The sequence below is a fragment of the Nomascus leucogenys genome, chromosome 21, assembly GCF_006542625.1.
Source record: "Nomascus leucogenys isolate Asia chromosome 21, Asia_NLE_v1, whole genome shotgun sequence".
NCBI classification, from domain to species: domain Eukaryota; kingdom Metazoa; phylum Chordata; class Mammalia; order Primates; family Hylobatidae; genus Nomascus; species Nomascus leucogenys.
This window is the reverse complement of record NC_044401.1, coordinates 33,114,870-33,129,329: the sequence shown is the minus strand read 5'-3', so window position 1 is coordinate 33,129,329 and position 14,460 is coordinate 33,114,870. Positions and strand designations below refer to the sequence as shown.

At 37.0% G+C, this 14,460-nt stretch overlaps 1 protein-coding gene across 1 annotated transcript; it reads left to right on the top strand.

Annotated features, from left to right (window-relative positions):
- Positions 1–1,455: 1,455 nt before the first annotated feature.
- Positions 1,456–13,644, top strand: LOC115832160. The gene is made up of 4 exons (XM_030802026.1): positions 1,456–1,464; positions 4,337–4,516; positions 13,196–13,229; positions 13,507–13,644. Exons 2-4 carry the CDS (start codon positions 4,370–4,372, stop codon positions 13,563–13,565), a joined length of 240 nt encoding a protein of 79 aa, XP_030657886.1. The 5' UTR covers positions 1,456–1,464; positions 4,337–4,369; the 3' UTR covers positions 13,566–13,644.
- Positions 13,645–14,460: the final 816 nt, after the last annotated feature.

The following is a 14,460-nucleotide window of genomic DNA, read 5'->3' as shown; positions in this document are numbered from 1 at the left end:
GTGACATTTACTGAGTGTCCAAATTATGCCAGGCAATATGCTGGCCCCTAGGAGTACAAAGGTGAAGATAATGTCCTTGCCCAAAATGATTTTACAAAGTAGTGGGTGGTACCACCACATAAAACGGAGATTTACAGTACAAAGTGATTTTATCATATCTGTCAAGGTTCTTTGATCTCCCAGTTTTCAGTCTACCTTTTATTCTTCCCAAATCTATCTTTTAACTTTTTTTTCAAATCCTATGTTAATTCTTGCTTTCTTCTAGGATTTGGATTAAAATTACAAGAAGCCATAGTCTTCCCCTACTCACTTTAATTTTCTAACAGAAATCTTTACTCATGTCCCTGTGAGTCCTTCAAACAACAAAAAAGAAACTCTTCAAACAAAAAAAGAGTAGAGCATAATACAATAAATTATTCTATCCACATTACATAGATCCAACAATTATAATTATTTAGTCATATATGCTTCATCCAAATCCCAGGCATTATTTTACTCCTAAATACATTATTTGTATTTCTCATAAATAAATACATTTTCCTAACTCTAATACCATTACCCATCTACAAAAAATTTTACAATTAATTTTTCCAGTCATCTATTCTCCATTACAACATCCATTCCATACTTATGAAACAAATGTCATGTTATGTTCATGAATCTCTGGGTCAGAAATTTGGGCAGTGCTCCCCTAAGTGATTCTTTTGCTCTGTATGGTTACTCAATGGTACTCACCTGGTGATGAGCCAGTCTAGATTATTCAAGACTGACTTACATGCACCCTGCCTTAGGTGGGATGATCTGGGCTGTTGAATGAAGTGTCTACGTGTATACTTACCAGTATGACAGTCTCGAGTAGTTGAACTTCCTAGATAGAGCTTGGCCTCTCATGAGTGAGTAACCCAAGATTACTAGGCAAAGAATGCATGACTTTTAATGACCTGACTTCAGAAGTCACTATTGATGAAAGCAGCCACAAGTCTGTCTACATGCAAGGAGAGGAGTTAGTATGGAAGGAATGTAAAATAAATTTGGGGAAATGTCTTGAAAAAGCAGCAGTCTTCAATATTATATAATACCAATTTCATGTTTCAAAATTTCTCAATTTTCTCAAAAATATCTCTTTATACTTGATGTTCAAATCAGGCTCCATATAAGTTCTACATATTGCATTTGGTTGTTACTTTTCTTTAGTCTTTTTTAAGCCTTTAAATTCTAAAGGCTGATTAGATTTACATGAGCATTCTGGCAGAATCATTTTTGAGGTGGTCTTCTAGGTAGCATATTGCATCATAATGAGACACATAGTGTCTGGCTGTCACATTATTAGTGATTGACCAGTTATTTCAGGAAGTGGCAGCTTGTTCCCTCCATTGTGAACTCATTGTTGGTTGGTTGGTTGGTGTTGGTTTAAATCTTCAAATCAGTAAATAATCCTTGGGCTGAAACTTATGATTTTTGAGAGTAAGCACCCCCTATCAACTTTTTACAAAAATGTTTTTCTTAAGTAGTTTATTATTCTTGCTTAATATAATCATTAAGTAGTGGTAGCAAAATGGTGACTTTCTGTGTTTCACATATGTGTATTAATATTAACTTGAATTCACGTATAAAAAAGAACTTTTTTACCAAACAAGTTTATTCTGTCAGTTAAAGTACACTTCTCAGAGAAAAAAAGAGGAAAACATTTAATGTTTTTTCTTCATTACTGATCTTCTGATTAAAGTAACTAATGTACTCTATCCTCAATAACGATACAAAGATTTACCATTTTCAGTTTTTTATATTTTTGGAAATTATTTTTAGCTATGTGGATATAAAATATATAATTAATAGTTACCACTTATTATTATTAAAATTCATTACAATTATTATTATTTTTGATTCTTAAATAATTACATCTTTGGCAGCAAGATCCCCTTAGAGTTGTCACTGTGATTTTTTGGCATAAAAACATTAGCTTATGATAGCTTTCTTGACTTCTAGCACAGCAAACTATTCTACAATCTTCTTGTACATATCCTGCCCTAGACCCAAAACAAGTTATTTTTCCAAGCAGCCCTGATTATTTTTAGTAAGAAATAATATTTAGAGAACATGATGTGTACAGGTGAGTGCTCAGAGCTACTGAGTTGTCATTGCTTCTAGGCATTTTCAGTGGACAGAGATGGGGAAAATGTTTTCACAACAACAGCAACAAACTATGAGTTTATACTTAACATTAAATTCAATATTAGAGTTTTTCCTTAACCTTTTAAAATTTTATACTTTTAGCTCCTTTCTCCTACAAGAAAAATTCTAAAAATACAAACTTTTGTTTGCTTTATTCTACAACACATAAAATAACATTTAAATAACCATAGCGGTATCCTAACTAGAGCAATAAAACTGAATGAAGGTTTGCCTTAGGTTTCCTTTGTACCTATCCCCTTTAAGGATGTACTGCCACAATACTATCTTCTGAATCATGTTGAAATTATTAATTTTTGCCTGTGTGGTCACATCACCAACTTGATATGTTCATTTGTTTTAGTTTGATCTGAATTTTTAAGACTTGCACTTTTATGTAATTTATTTTTAATATATACAAATCTTGCATGTCTTAAGTCAGAATTAATAGCAACATATGCTCAGAAACATCTCACTTTCATTCTTATCCTCTCCCTCTGTTCCCTGCCACCTGTATAAACAAACGTTTTTATTAGTTTTCATTTTGGCCTTCCAGTTTCGTTTTGTTTTGTTTTGTTTTTCACAAATATAAGCACAAATGTTACTATATTATATTCAATACTTTGCTTCCTATTTTTGTTTCCCCTGTGGGCACCAGACAAAGCTGCATATTTATTTATTCTTGAAATTTCCATTAAAGACTGAAAACTGTCCTCTTTCAGAAGAAGGAATAACTAATGGTTAAAATTCTAAAATAAAAGTAAATGATAAGTTGAACAGAGAAGTTACTTTCTTGTTACTGAGAATAACGAGTGTTGGAGATACCTGGGTAGGATGTTCTGGAAAGATACCTATGGGATTATGATATGAATCAGGTGAGAGGAGGGATGAGATGAATCCAGTTGTGTAGAAAGCAGATGGGGCATATGTTTGACACATTCTAGAAACTGAGGGCAGGCCAGTGAATTTGAAATTTGTACCATGGAAGAAAAGAGTTATAGTAGGACGTTGGAGAAGTAGAGAACTTGCAGACCAACAAAATTAATTTTTAAAAATTTAAATACGATGGAAAGCCACAGAATGGGTTAGGATGGAGAAGTAACAGAATTTCATCCTTAGCTAGTTTGCTTTGTCAGCACGGTGCTACAAAATCACTTTTGTCCTCCTCTGAATGCTTTAACTTCTTTGAGGCTTTCTGTAATACAAAGGCATTTGATGTCTCCTTTTATGTGTTATTACTTATGATTTTTACCATTATCAAAACAACTACCATTTTCTCTTGTAATTTTTTGTTCACTTGCCTGTTATCACTTGCACCCATGAGTACTTTGAGGGGATAGTGTAGTATTTATCTTTGAATCCATGATGGATAACAGATGCATAACACATGTGGTACTCCAAGGAAGTTTTAAAAATAAATAAATAGAAAGATGATACTAAAATAAATTTTCCTCACAGAGACTTTTTTTTTTTTTTGAGACAGAATTTTGCTCTTGTTGCCCAGGCTGGAATGCAATGGCGCGATCTCGACTCACTGCAACCTCCGCCTTCTGGGGTCAAGTGATTCTCCTGCCTCAGCATCCTGAGTAGCTGGGATTACAGGTATGCGCCACCACATCTGGCTAATTTTGTATTTTTGGTAGAGACAGGGTTTCTCTATGTTGGTCAGGCTGGTCTCAAACTCCTGAACTGAGTTGATCCACCCGCCTCGGCCTCCCAAAATGCTGGGATTACAGGCATGAGCCACCGTGCCTGGCACAGACACTTAATTTTTAAAATTGCATTCAAAATTTTTCTTTTAAAATTTTATTCTCAAAAATATTTGTAGAAGGTAATTTATTTCTTTTGGAAACTAACCTATGTTTTTACCACCAAATTCAAATCAGTTTTATACAAAATCTACCCACCCTCATGAAGTCATCTAGAAAACCATTATTCCTTTTGCTGCCATATCATTTTGTGGGAGAATTCTTATTCAGTTTTACCTGGTTTTAAAGTTATAAGGGTGTATGGGGTGTGTGTGTGTGTGTGTGTGTGTACATGTATCACATTTTTTATTAAGTAAAGTCCCAAAAGACAAGAACCACTTCTCCTTTAACAAATTGTATTTTATAATGCATGACACATGCATATAACAAATTAAGCTTTGTGTAATTTTATTTCACAGAATGAATTTCAAAAACCAAATGAGTTTTGCTGGATGTTTCAAGATGGCCAAACAGGAACAGCTCTGGTCTACAGCTCCCAGCATGATCAATGCAGAAGAAAGGTGATTTCTGCATTTCCAACTGAGGTACTTGGTTCATCTCACTGGGACTGGTTGGACAGTGGGTGCAGCCCACAGAGAGTGAGCCGAAGCAGGGCAGGGCATCATCTCACCTGGAAAGCACAAGGGGAAGGGGACAGGGAATTTCCCTTTCCTAGCAAAGGGAAGCCGTGACAGACTACCTGGAAAAACAGGGCACTCTTGCCCAAATATGGCGTTTTTCCCAAAGTCTTAGCAACCGACATACAAGGTGATTCTCTCCAGTGCCTGGCTCAGTGAGCTCCACACTCATGGAGTCTTGCTCACTGCTAGTACAGCAGTCTGAGATAAATCTGTGAGGCGGCAGCCTGGCAGGGGGAGGGGCATATGCCATTGCTGAGGCTTGAGTAGGTAAACAAAGCAGCTTGAAGGTCGAACTGGGCAGAGCCCACCGCAGTTCAACAAGGCCAACTGCTCTACACTCCACCTCTGCGGGCAGGGCATAGCAGAACAAAAAAGCATGCAACTTCTGCAGACTTAAACATCCCTGTCTGACAGCTCCGAAGAGAGTAGTCATTCTCCCAGCAGGGCGTTTGAGCTCTGAGGACAGACAGACTGCTGCCTCAAGTGGGTCCCTGACCCCCGTGTAGCCAAACTGGGAGACACCTGCCAGTAGGAGCTGACAGACACCTCATATAGGCAGCTGCCCCTCTGGGACAAAGCTTCCAGAGGAAGGATCAGGCAGCAATATTTGCTGTTCTGCAATATTTGCTGTTGGGAAGCCTCCACTAGTGATACCCTGGCAAACAGCGTCTGGAGTGGAACTCCAGTAAACTCCAACAGACCTGCAGCTGAGGGACCTGACTGTTAGAAGGAAAACTAACAAACAGAAAGAAATAGCATCAACATCAACAAAAAGGACATCTACAACAAAACACCTTCTTTAGGTCATCAACATCAAAGACCAAAGGTAGATAAAAACCACAAAGATGGGGAGAAACCAGAACAGAAAAGCTGAAAATTCTAAAAATCAGAGCACTTCTTCTCCTCTAAAGGATTGCAGCTCCTCACCAGCAACGGAACAAAGCTGGACAGAGAATGACTTTGAAGAGTTGACAGAAGTAGGCTTCAGAAGGTCAGCAATAACGAACTTCTCTGAGCCAAAGGAGGATGTTTGAACCCATTGCAAGGAAGCTAAAAACCTTGAAAAAAGATGAGATGAATGGCTAACTAGAATAAACAGTGTAGAGAAGACCTTAAATGATCTGATGGAGCTGAAAACCATGGCACTAGAACTTCGTGACACATGCACAGGCTTCAGTAGTAGATTCGATCAAGTAGAAGAAAGAATATCAGTGATTGAAGATCAAATTTATGAAATACAGTGACAAAACAAGGCTAGAGAAAGAAAGTGGAAAGAAACAAAGCCTCCAAGAAATATGTGACTATGGGAAAAGACCAAATCTACGTTTGAGTGGTGTACCTGAAAACAATGGGGAGAATGGAACCAAGTTGGAAAACACTCTGCAGGATATTGTCCAGAAGAAATTCCCCAACCTAGCTAGGTAGGCCAACATTCAAATTCAGGAAATACAGAGAACACCACAAAGATACTCCTCGAGAAGATCAATGCCAAGACACATGATTGTCAGATTCACCAAGGTGGAAATGAAGGAAAAAGTGTGAAGAGCAGCCAGAGAGAAAGGTCGAGTCACCCACAAAGGGAAGCCCATCAGACTAACAGGGGCTCTATCAGGAGAAACCCTACAAGCCAGAAGAGAAATGGGGCCAATATTCAACATCCTAAAAGAAAAGAATTTTCAACCCAGAATTTCATATCCAGCCAGACTAAGCTTCATAAGTGAAGGAGAAATACAATCCTTTACAGGCAAGCAAATACTGAGAGATTCTGTCACCACCAGGCCTGCCTGAAAAGGGCTCTGGAAGGAAGCACTAAACATGGAAAAAAACAACCAGTACCAGCCACTGCAAAAACATGCCAAATTGTAAAGACCATCAATGCTAGGAAGAAACTGCATCAATTAACAGGCAAAATAACCAGCGAACATCATAATGATAGGATAAAATTCCCACATAATATTATTAACCTTAAATGTACATGGGCTAAATGCCCCAACTAAAAGACACAGACTGGGAAATTGGATTAGGAGTCAAGACCCATCAGTGTGCTATATTCAGGAGAACAATCTCAAGTGCAAAGATGCACATAGGCTCAAAATAAAGAGATGGAGGAAGATTTACCAAGCAAATGGAAAGCAAAAAAAGCAGAGGTTGCAGTCCTAGTCTCTGATAAAACAGACTTTAGACCAACAAAGATCATAAGAGACAAAGAAGGCCATTACATAATGGTAAAGGGATCAATTCAACAAGAAGAGCTAACTATCCGAAATATATATGAACCCAATACAGGAGCACCCAGATTCATAAAGCAAGTCCTTAGAGACCTACAAAGCGACTTAGACACCCACGCAATAATAACGGGAGACTTTAACACCCCACTGTCCATATTAGACAGATAAATAAGACAGAAGGTTAACAAGGATATCCAGGACCTGAACTCAGCTCTGCAACAAGCAGACCTAATAGACATCTACCGAACTCTACACCCCAAATCAACAAAATATTCATTCTTCTCAGCACCACATCACACTTACTCTAAAATTGACCACACAATTGGAAATAAAGCACTCCTCAGCAAATGTAAAAGAACAGAAATCACAACAAACTGTCTCTCAGACCACAGTGAAATCAAATTAGAACTCAGGATTAATAAACTGTCTCAAAACCATGCAACTACATGGAAACTGAACAAGTTGCTCCTAAAAGAATACTAAGTAAATAATGAAATGAAGGCAGAAATAAAGATGTTCTTTAAAACCAATGAGAACAAAGACACAATGTACCAAAATCTCTGGGAAACATTTAAAGCAGAGTGTCAAGGGAAATTTACAGCACTAAATGCCCACAAGAGAAAGCAGGAAAGATCTAAAATCGACACCGTAACATCACAATTGAAAGAACTAGAGAAGCAAGAGCAAACACATTCAAATGCTAGCAGAAGGCAGGAAATAACTAAGATCAGAGCAGAACTAAGAGAGACAGAGACATAAAAATCCTTCAAAAAATCAATGAAACCAGGAGCCGGTTTTTTGAAAAGATCAACAAAATAGATAGAGTGCTAGCAAGACAAATAAAGAAGAAAAGAGAGAAGAACCAAATAGACACAATAAAAAATGATAAAGAGGATATCACCACCAATCCCACAGAAATACAAGCTACCATGAGAGAATAGTATAAATACTTCCATGCAAATAAACTAGAGAATCTAGAAGAAATGGATAAATTCCTGGACACATACACCCTCCCAAGACTAAACCAGGAAGAAGTTGAGTCTCTGAATAGACCAATAACAGGCTCTGAAATAGAGGCAATAATTAATAGCCTAACAACCAAAAAAAGTCTAGGAACAGACCGATTAACAGCCAAATTCTACCAGAGGTGTAAAGAGGAGCTGGTACCATGCCTTCCGAAACTATTCCAATTAAAGGAAAAAGAGGGACCGCTCCTAACTCATGTTATGAGGCCAACATCATCCTGATACCAAAGCCTGGCAGAGACACAACAAAAAAGAGAATTTTAGACCAATATCCCTGATGAACATCAGTGCAAAAATCCTTAATAAAATACTGGCAAATTGAATCCAGCAGTCTATCAAAAAGCTTATCCACTATGATCAAGTCACCTTCATCCCTTGGATGCAAGGCTGGTTCAACATAGGCAAATCAATAAACGTAATCCATCACATAAACAGACCCAGTGACAAAAACCACATGATAATCTCAATAGATGCAGAAAAGGCCTTCGACAAAATTCAACAGCGCTTTATGCTAAAAACTCTCAAAAAATTAAGTATTGATAGAATGTATCTCAAAATAAGAAGAGCTATTTATGACAAACCCACAGCCAATATCATACTGAATGGGCAAAAACTGGAAGCATTCCCTTTGAAAATCGGCACAAGACAAGGATGCCCTCTCTCACCACTCCTATTCAACATAGTGTTGGAAGTTCTAGCCAGGGCAATCAGGCAAGAGAAAGAAACAAAGGGTATTCAATTAGGAAAACAAGAAGTCAAATTGTCCCTGTTTGCAGATGACATGATTGTATCTTTAGAAAACCCCATCATCTCAGCTCAAAATCTCCTTAAGCTGATAAGAAACTTCAGCAAAGTCTCGGGATACAAAATCAAGTGCAAAAAATCACAAGCATTCCTATACACCAATAACAGACAAACAAAGAGCAAAATCATGAGTGAACTCCCATTCACAATAGTTACAAAGAGAATAAAATACCTAGGAATCCAACTTACAAGGGATGTGAAGGAATTCTTCAAGGGGAAATACAAACCACTGCTCTATGAAATAAAAGAGGACACAAACAAATGGAAGAATATTCTATGCTCATGGGTAGGAAGAATCAACATCATGAAAATGGCTGTACTGCCCAAAGTAATTTATATATCCAATGCCATCCTGATCAAGCCACCAATGACTTTCTTTGCATAATTGGAAAAAACTACTTTAAAGTTCATATGGAACCAAAAAGGAGCCTGCATTGCCAAGACAATCCTAAGCAAAAAGAACAAAGTTGGAGGCATCATGCTACCTGACTTCAAACTACATTAAAATGCTATGGTAAACAAAACAGTATGGTACTGGTACCAAAATAGATATATAGAACAATAGAACAGAACAGAGGCCTCAGAAATAACACCACACATCTACAACCATCTGATCTTTGACAAACCTGACAAAAACAAGAAATGGGGAAAGGATTCCTTATTTAATAAGTGGTGCTGGGAAAACTGGCTAGCTATATGTAGAAAGCTGAAAATGGATCCCTTCCTTACACCTTATAAAAAATTAAGTCAAGATGGAATCAAGACTTAAATGTTAGACCTAAAACCATAAAAACCCTAGAAGAAAACCTAGGCAATCCCATTCAGGACATAGGCATGGGCAAGGACTTCATGTCTAAAACACCAAAAGCAATGGCAACAAAAGCCAAAATTGACAAATGGGATCTAATTAAACTAAAGAGCTTCTGCACAGCAAAAGAAACTACCATCAGAGTGAACAGGCAACTTAAAAAATGGGAGAAAATTTTTGCAATCCACTCATCTGACAAAGGGCTAATATCCAGAATCTGCAATGAACTCAAACAAATTTACAAGAAAAAAACAAACAACCCCATCAAAAAGTGGGCGAAGGACGTGAACAGACACTTCTCAAAAGAAGACATTTATGCAGCCAAAAAACACATGCAAAAATGCTCACCATCACTGGCCATCAGAGAAATGCAAATCAAAACCACAATGAGATACCATCTCACACCAGTTAGAATGGCAATCATTCAAAAGTCAGGTACCAACAGGTGCTGGAGAGGATGTGGAGAAATAGGAACACTTTTACACTGTTGGTGGGACTGTCAACTAGTTCAACCATTGTGGAAGTCAGTGTGGCGATTCCTCAGGGATCTAGAACTAGAAATACCATTTGACCCAGCCATCCCATTACTGGGCATATACCCAAAGGATTATAAATCATGCTGCTATAAAGACACATGCACACGTATGTTTATTGCGGCACTATTCACAATAGCAAAGACTTGGAACCAACCCAAATGTCCAACAATGATAGACTGGATTAAGAAAATGTGGCACATATACACCATGGAATACGATGCAGCCATAAAAAATGATGAGTTCATGTCCTTTGTAGGGACATGGATGAAACTGGAAACCATCATTCTCAGTAAACTATCGCAAGGACAAAAAACCAAACACCGCATGTTCACACTCATAGGTGGGAATTGAACAATGAGAACACATGGACACAGGAAGGGGAACATCACACTCCGGGGACTGTTGTGGGGTGGGGGGAGGGGGGAGGGACAGCATTAGGAGATATACCTAATGCTAAATGACGAGTTAATGGGTGCAGCACCCCAACATGGCACATGGATACATATGTAACAAACCTGCATATTGTGCACATGTACCCTAAAACTTAAAGTATAATAATAATAATAATAATAATAAAGTAAAATAAAAAGAAATTTTTACAAGAAAAAAACAAACAACCCCATCAAATAGTGGGCAAATGTTATGAACAGACACTTCTCAAAAGAAGACATCTATGAAGCCAACAGACACATGAAAAAATGCTCATCACCACTGGTCATCAGAGAAATGCAAATCAAATCCACAATGAGATACCATCTCATGCCAGTTAGAATGACAATCATTAAAAAGTCAGGAAACAAAAGATGCTGGAGAGAATGTGAAGAAATAGGAATGCTTTTACACTGTCAATGGGAGTGTAAATTACTTCAACCATTGTGGAAGACAGTGTGGCAATTCCTCAAGGATCTAGAACTAGAATTACCATTTGACTGAGTAATCCTGTTACTGGGTGTACCCCAAGGATTATAAATGATGCTACTAGAAAGACACATGCACGTGTATGTTTATTGTAGCACTATTCACAATAGCAAAGACTTGGAACCAACCCAAATGTCCATCAATTATAGACTGGATTAAGAAAATGTGGCACATATACACCATGGAATACTATGCAGCCATAAAAAAGGATGAGTTCATGTCCTATGCAGGGACATGGATGAAGCTGGAAACCATCATTTTCAGTAAACTATCACAAGGACAGAAAATCAAACACCGCACATTCTCACTTATAGGTGGGAATTGAACAATGAGATCACTTGGACGCAGGGCGGGGAACATCACACACCAGGCCCTGTCGGGGGATGGGGACCTGGGGGAGGGATAGCATTAGGAGAAATCCCTAATGTAAATGATAAGTTGATGGGTGCAGCAAACCAACATGGCACATATATTCCTATGTATCAAACCTGCACATTGTGCACATGTACCCTAGAACTTACAGTATAATAAAAAATAAAATTAATAAATAATCAAATGAGTTGATTCCGTTCTTTACCCTCAGTCTTCTTTGATTTCTTCCATCCTATTTTATTAATCAAACTAACCCTATCATCTTACCAAATCAGCCTTAATATTCTCTTTAGCTTGTCTGAACTTTGTAGAGGTTTTTTTTTTGTTCCTGATTATAGGTCCCTGATCTGCTTTTTTAGAGAATCTATTTCACAAAACTTGTAATTATTAATTTTACCTCTGCTTCTTTGAGATGTCAATCTTCTCCCAGACTCTTGACAATTTTACAACGCAGGAATGTCTTTCTGAAGGACTTTCTTCAAGCCATTCCTTTGAAATGCAATGATCAAGAAAGATAATACCCATCTTCTAGTCTCAGTAGGAGGGTAGGAACCTAACTTCCATAAAGTATAATTAGCAAACACAGCCTAAACACATTGATCAACCTCCCATTAAAATTTTCCAGTATTTTTCTACAGATCACCTATTGCTTAAAACCCTCCTGTCTTTTGTTTCTGCAGAGTTGAGCTCAATCTCTCCCCTCTGTTGCAATAGTCTTGAATAAAATCTTCCTTGCCTCTGAACTCTCTCTGATAAAATTTGTATTTGATACATCCCTCCTGTAAATTTCCATTGCAGGTGACTATTTTCTTCTTGTTGGCTGATATGGGAATAGGCAGATATATTGAGGGACTACAGATTGGATCTAGTGTACTGAATCTGGTATATTTTTTAATTGGATCTAGTGTATTCAAACTCCAAAAGGTAGTCTATTTATTCTTTAGTCCTTTCTGTGTATGTGGCCAAACAGGTTTTGAATGCTTTGTGCCTATGTCATGGGCATAGCGGCTCTTTCTTATCTTCTACTTACACTTTTGACAGCTTTACAGAAGTCCATATGGCCACCAGATTCTGCCAACAAATTTGTGCTGCACCATGGGTAGCATGGTGTACCTTTTCTCTTCTACTTATCTATTTAACACTAAATCTGGGTCATCTACTGTGGTAAAGTGGTTACCATATGGACTCCCTTCTGGAGGTACCACATTAAAAAAATAATTTTATATAAAATTAAGGAAGAAACAAAGTTTCTTATCTTCATTTAGCAGACAAGGCTGCAGTAAAGATAACCGAAGTGACTTGGTCAAAGTTGAGCAAAGATTAACCTCATGTGTCCTGTTCTGGATCTTAAACAAAGTAATTTTCTGTCCCCTCTGATAGAGTTGCTACGGAGGACAGAGCTCCTTCAGCATAACATGGTTTCAGGAGAAAATTTGTTCAAACTCCCTTCAGGAAAAACAAATTTCCCAGACTGATGGTAAATACTATAATGGCATTGATGCAATTGACTGATATTTTAATTCTAATATATAAACCTTAAAATACTGGAAATCAAGGTACCTTTGAAATGAATCCATCATTTTTCTAATCTTTAATAAAGACTAATAAAAACACTGTGGAAGAAAAATAACACAAAATTGTCTGAAAACTGCAGAGGTCTCTATTGTTCTTACTTTGTTTTTAATTGCAAACAGAACAGGAATAAATAAATGCAAATTTGGACATTAGAACAATGCCCAACTATAGAAAAGTGAAATAAATAAATGAACTCCCTACAAAAAACAGGCTGAAAATGGTTTACATAATAAATGATATGCTAAAGAAATAAGGACAAAAATCGTTCTGTAGCTGTGTATTAGTGAGAGTTAATTTTCTCTGTAAGCTCAGAGGAAGAAAACAGTGGATCTTCAAAGTTAACATCCCTTCTTTTTTAACTTTCTCTTTAGATTATCCTCGATACTTGGATAATGTCCATATATGGTGAGTTTGTTAAATAATATGCTTTTCTCATCTCTGGAAAAACTACATAATGAATCTTTATTCTGATACTGCTGCCATTAGGTGTATTATCTTTCCTGTGCTTAACCTATAGATGCACACTTTTCCACTCCTTTTGTTTTTGTTTTCTCGTGAATTCTCCTTTACATATATTTTGAATAGGTAATGCAGTCATAAATATGGTAGATGATTGCTTAGGATACTAATCATTTCCTCCTCCACATGATTGAGTGTAGGACTACATTTCTCCTCCCAACAGGTGCTGATTTTGGCCATGTAGCTTTATTTTATGTTATGGTGAGTAGATTAAATCTCTGAAATTTTAGGCTTTGCCATGTCACTTGCTTTAACCAAATAAATATTTACTGGTGTGACACAAGCAAACACCTGAAGCATACCGGCATGATGAGGTATTGATTCATGTTTCTGGCGTCACCATAGGCAGATAATGTGCTGGCTAGCCTGGCTGTCTACGAAAAATAAAAAACACTGGGAATATACTTAAGCCCAACCTGAATCTTGGACTCAAGCCTAACTCTGCCCAGCTTAGATCAATTGAACTGCAGCCAAACCAGAGGTACCTGAAATAGAATAAATGATCATTGATTTAAGCCATTAAATTTAGGAGTGGTTTGTTATTCAGCATTATGTGTAGCTAACAACTAGACAACAGTGTACACGTTCAAAATATACAGTAAAAGAAATTCTTATTCCTTCCTCCTCTTCTAACCAACCATGTTTTTGCCCAGAATAAAATATATTTTATATATATATAATCAATTGCTTACATATTCTTCAAAACATGCATATACAAGTAAACATATATTTACAAACAGACATAGATTCATCTCAAAAAAGATCATATATCACACATACAATTCTGTTTCATTTTTTTCACTTAATTTGCCTTCAGAATACTTCTATATTGGTATGAAAATATCTGCCTCATTCTTTGTAATGCCTCAATTACATTCCCTTTATAAAATTGTCATAACATGTTAAAGTAACCTTCATTTTTAGACATTATAGATTCTTCCTGAACTTTTCATTCTCCTCCATTTTGAATAATCTTCGTGCTATTATGAGTACTTGATTTGAAAGTTTTATCTCCTCTTATTACTTTTTCAATAGCAGTAAAAGTTAGTACATGTTTATCATTTAGCAAGGGCTGCTTAACTACATTATCTCATTTAATCTTCACACTAATCTCGTC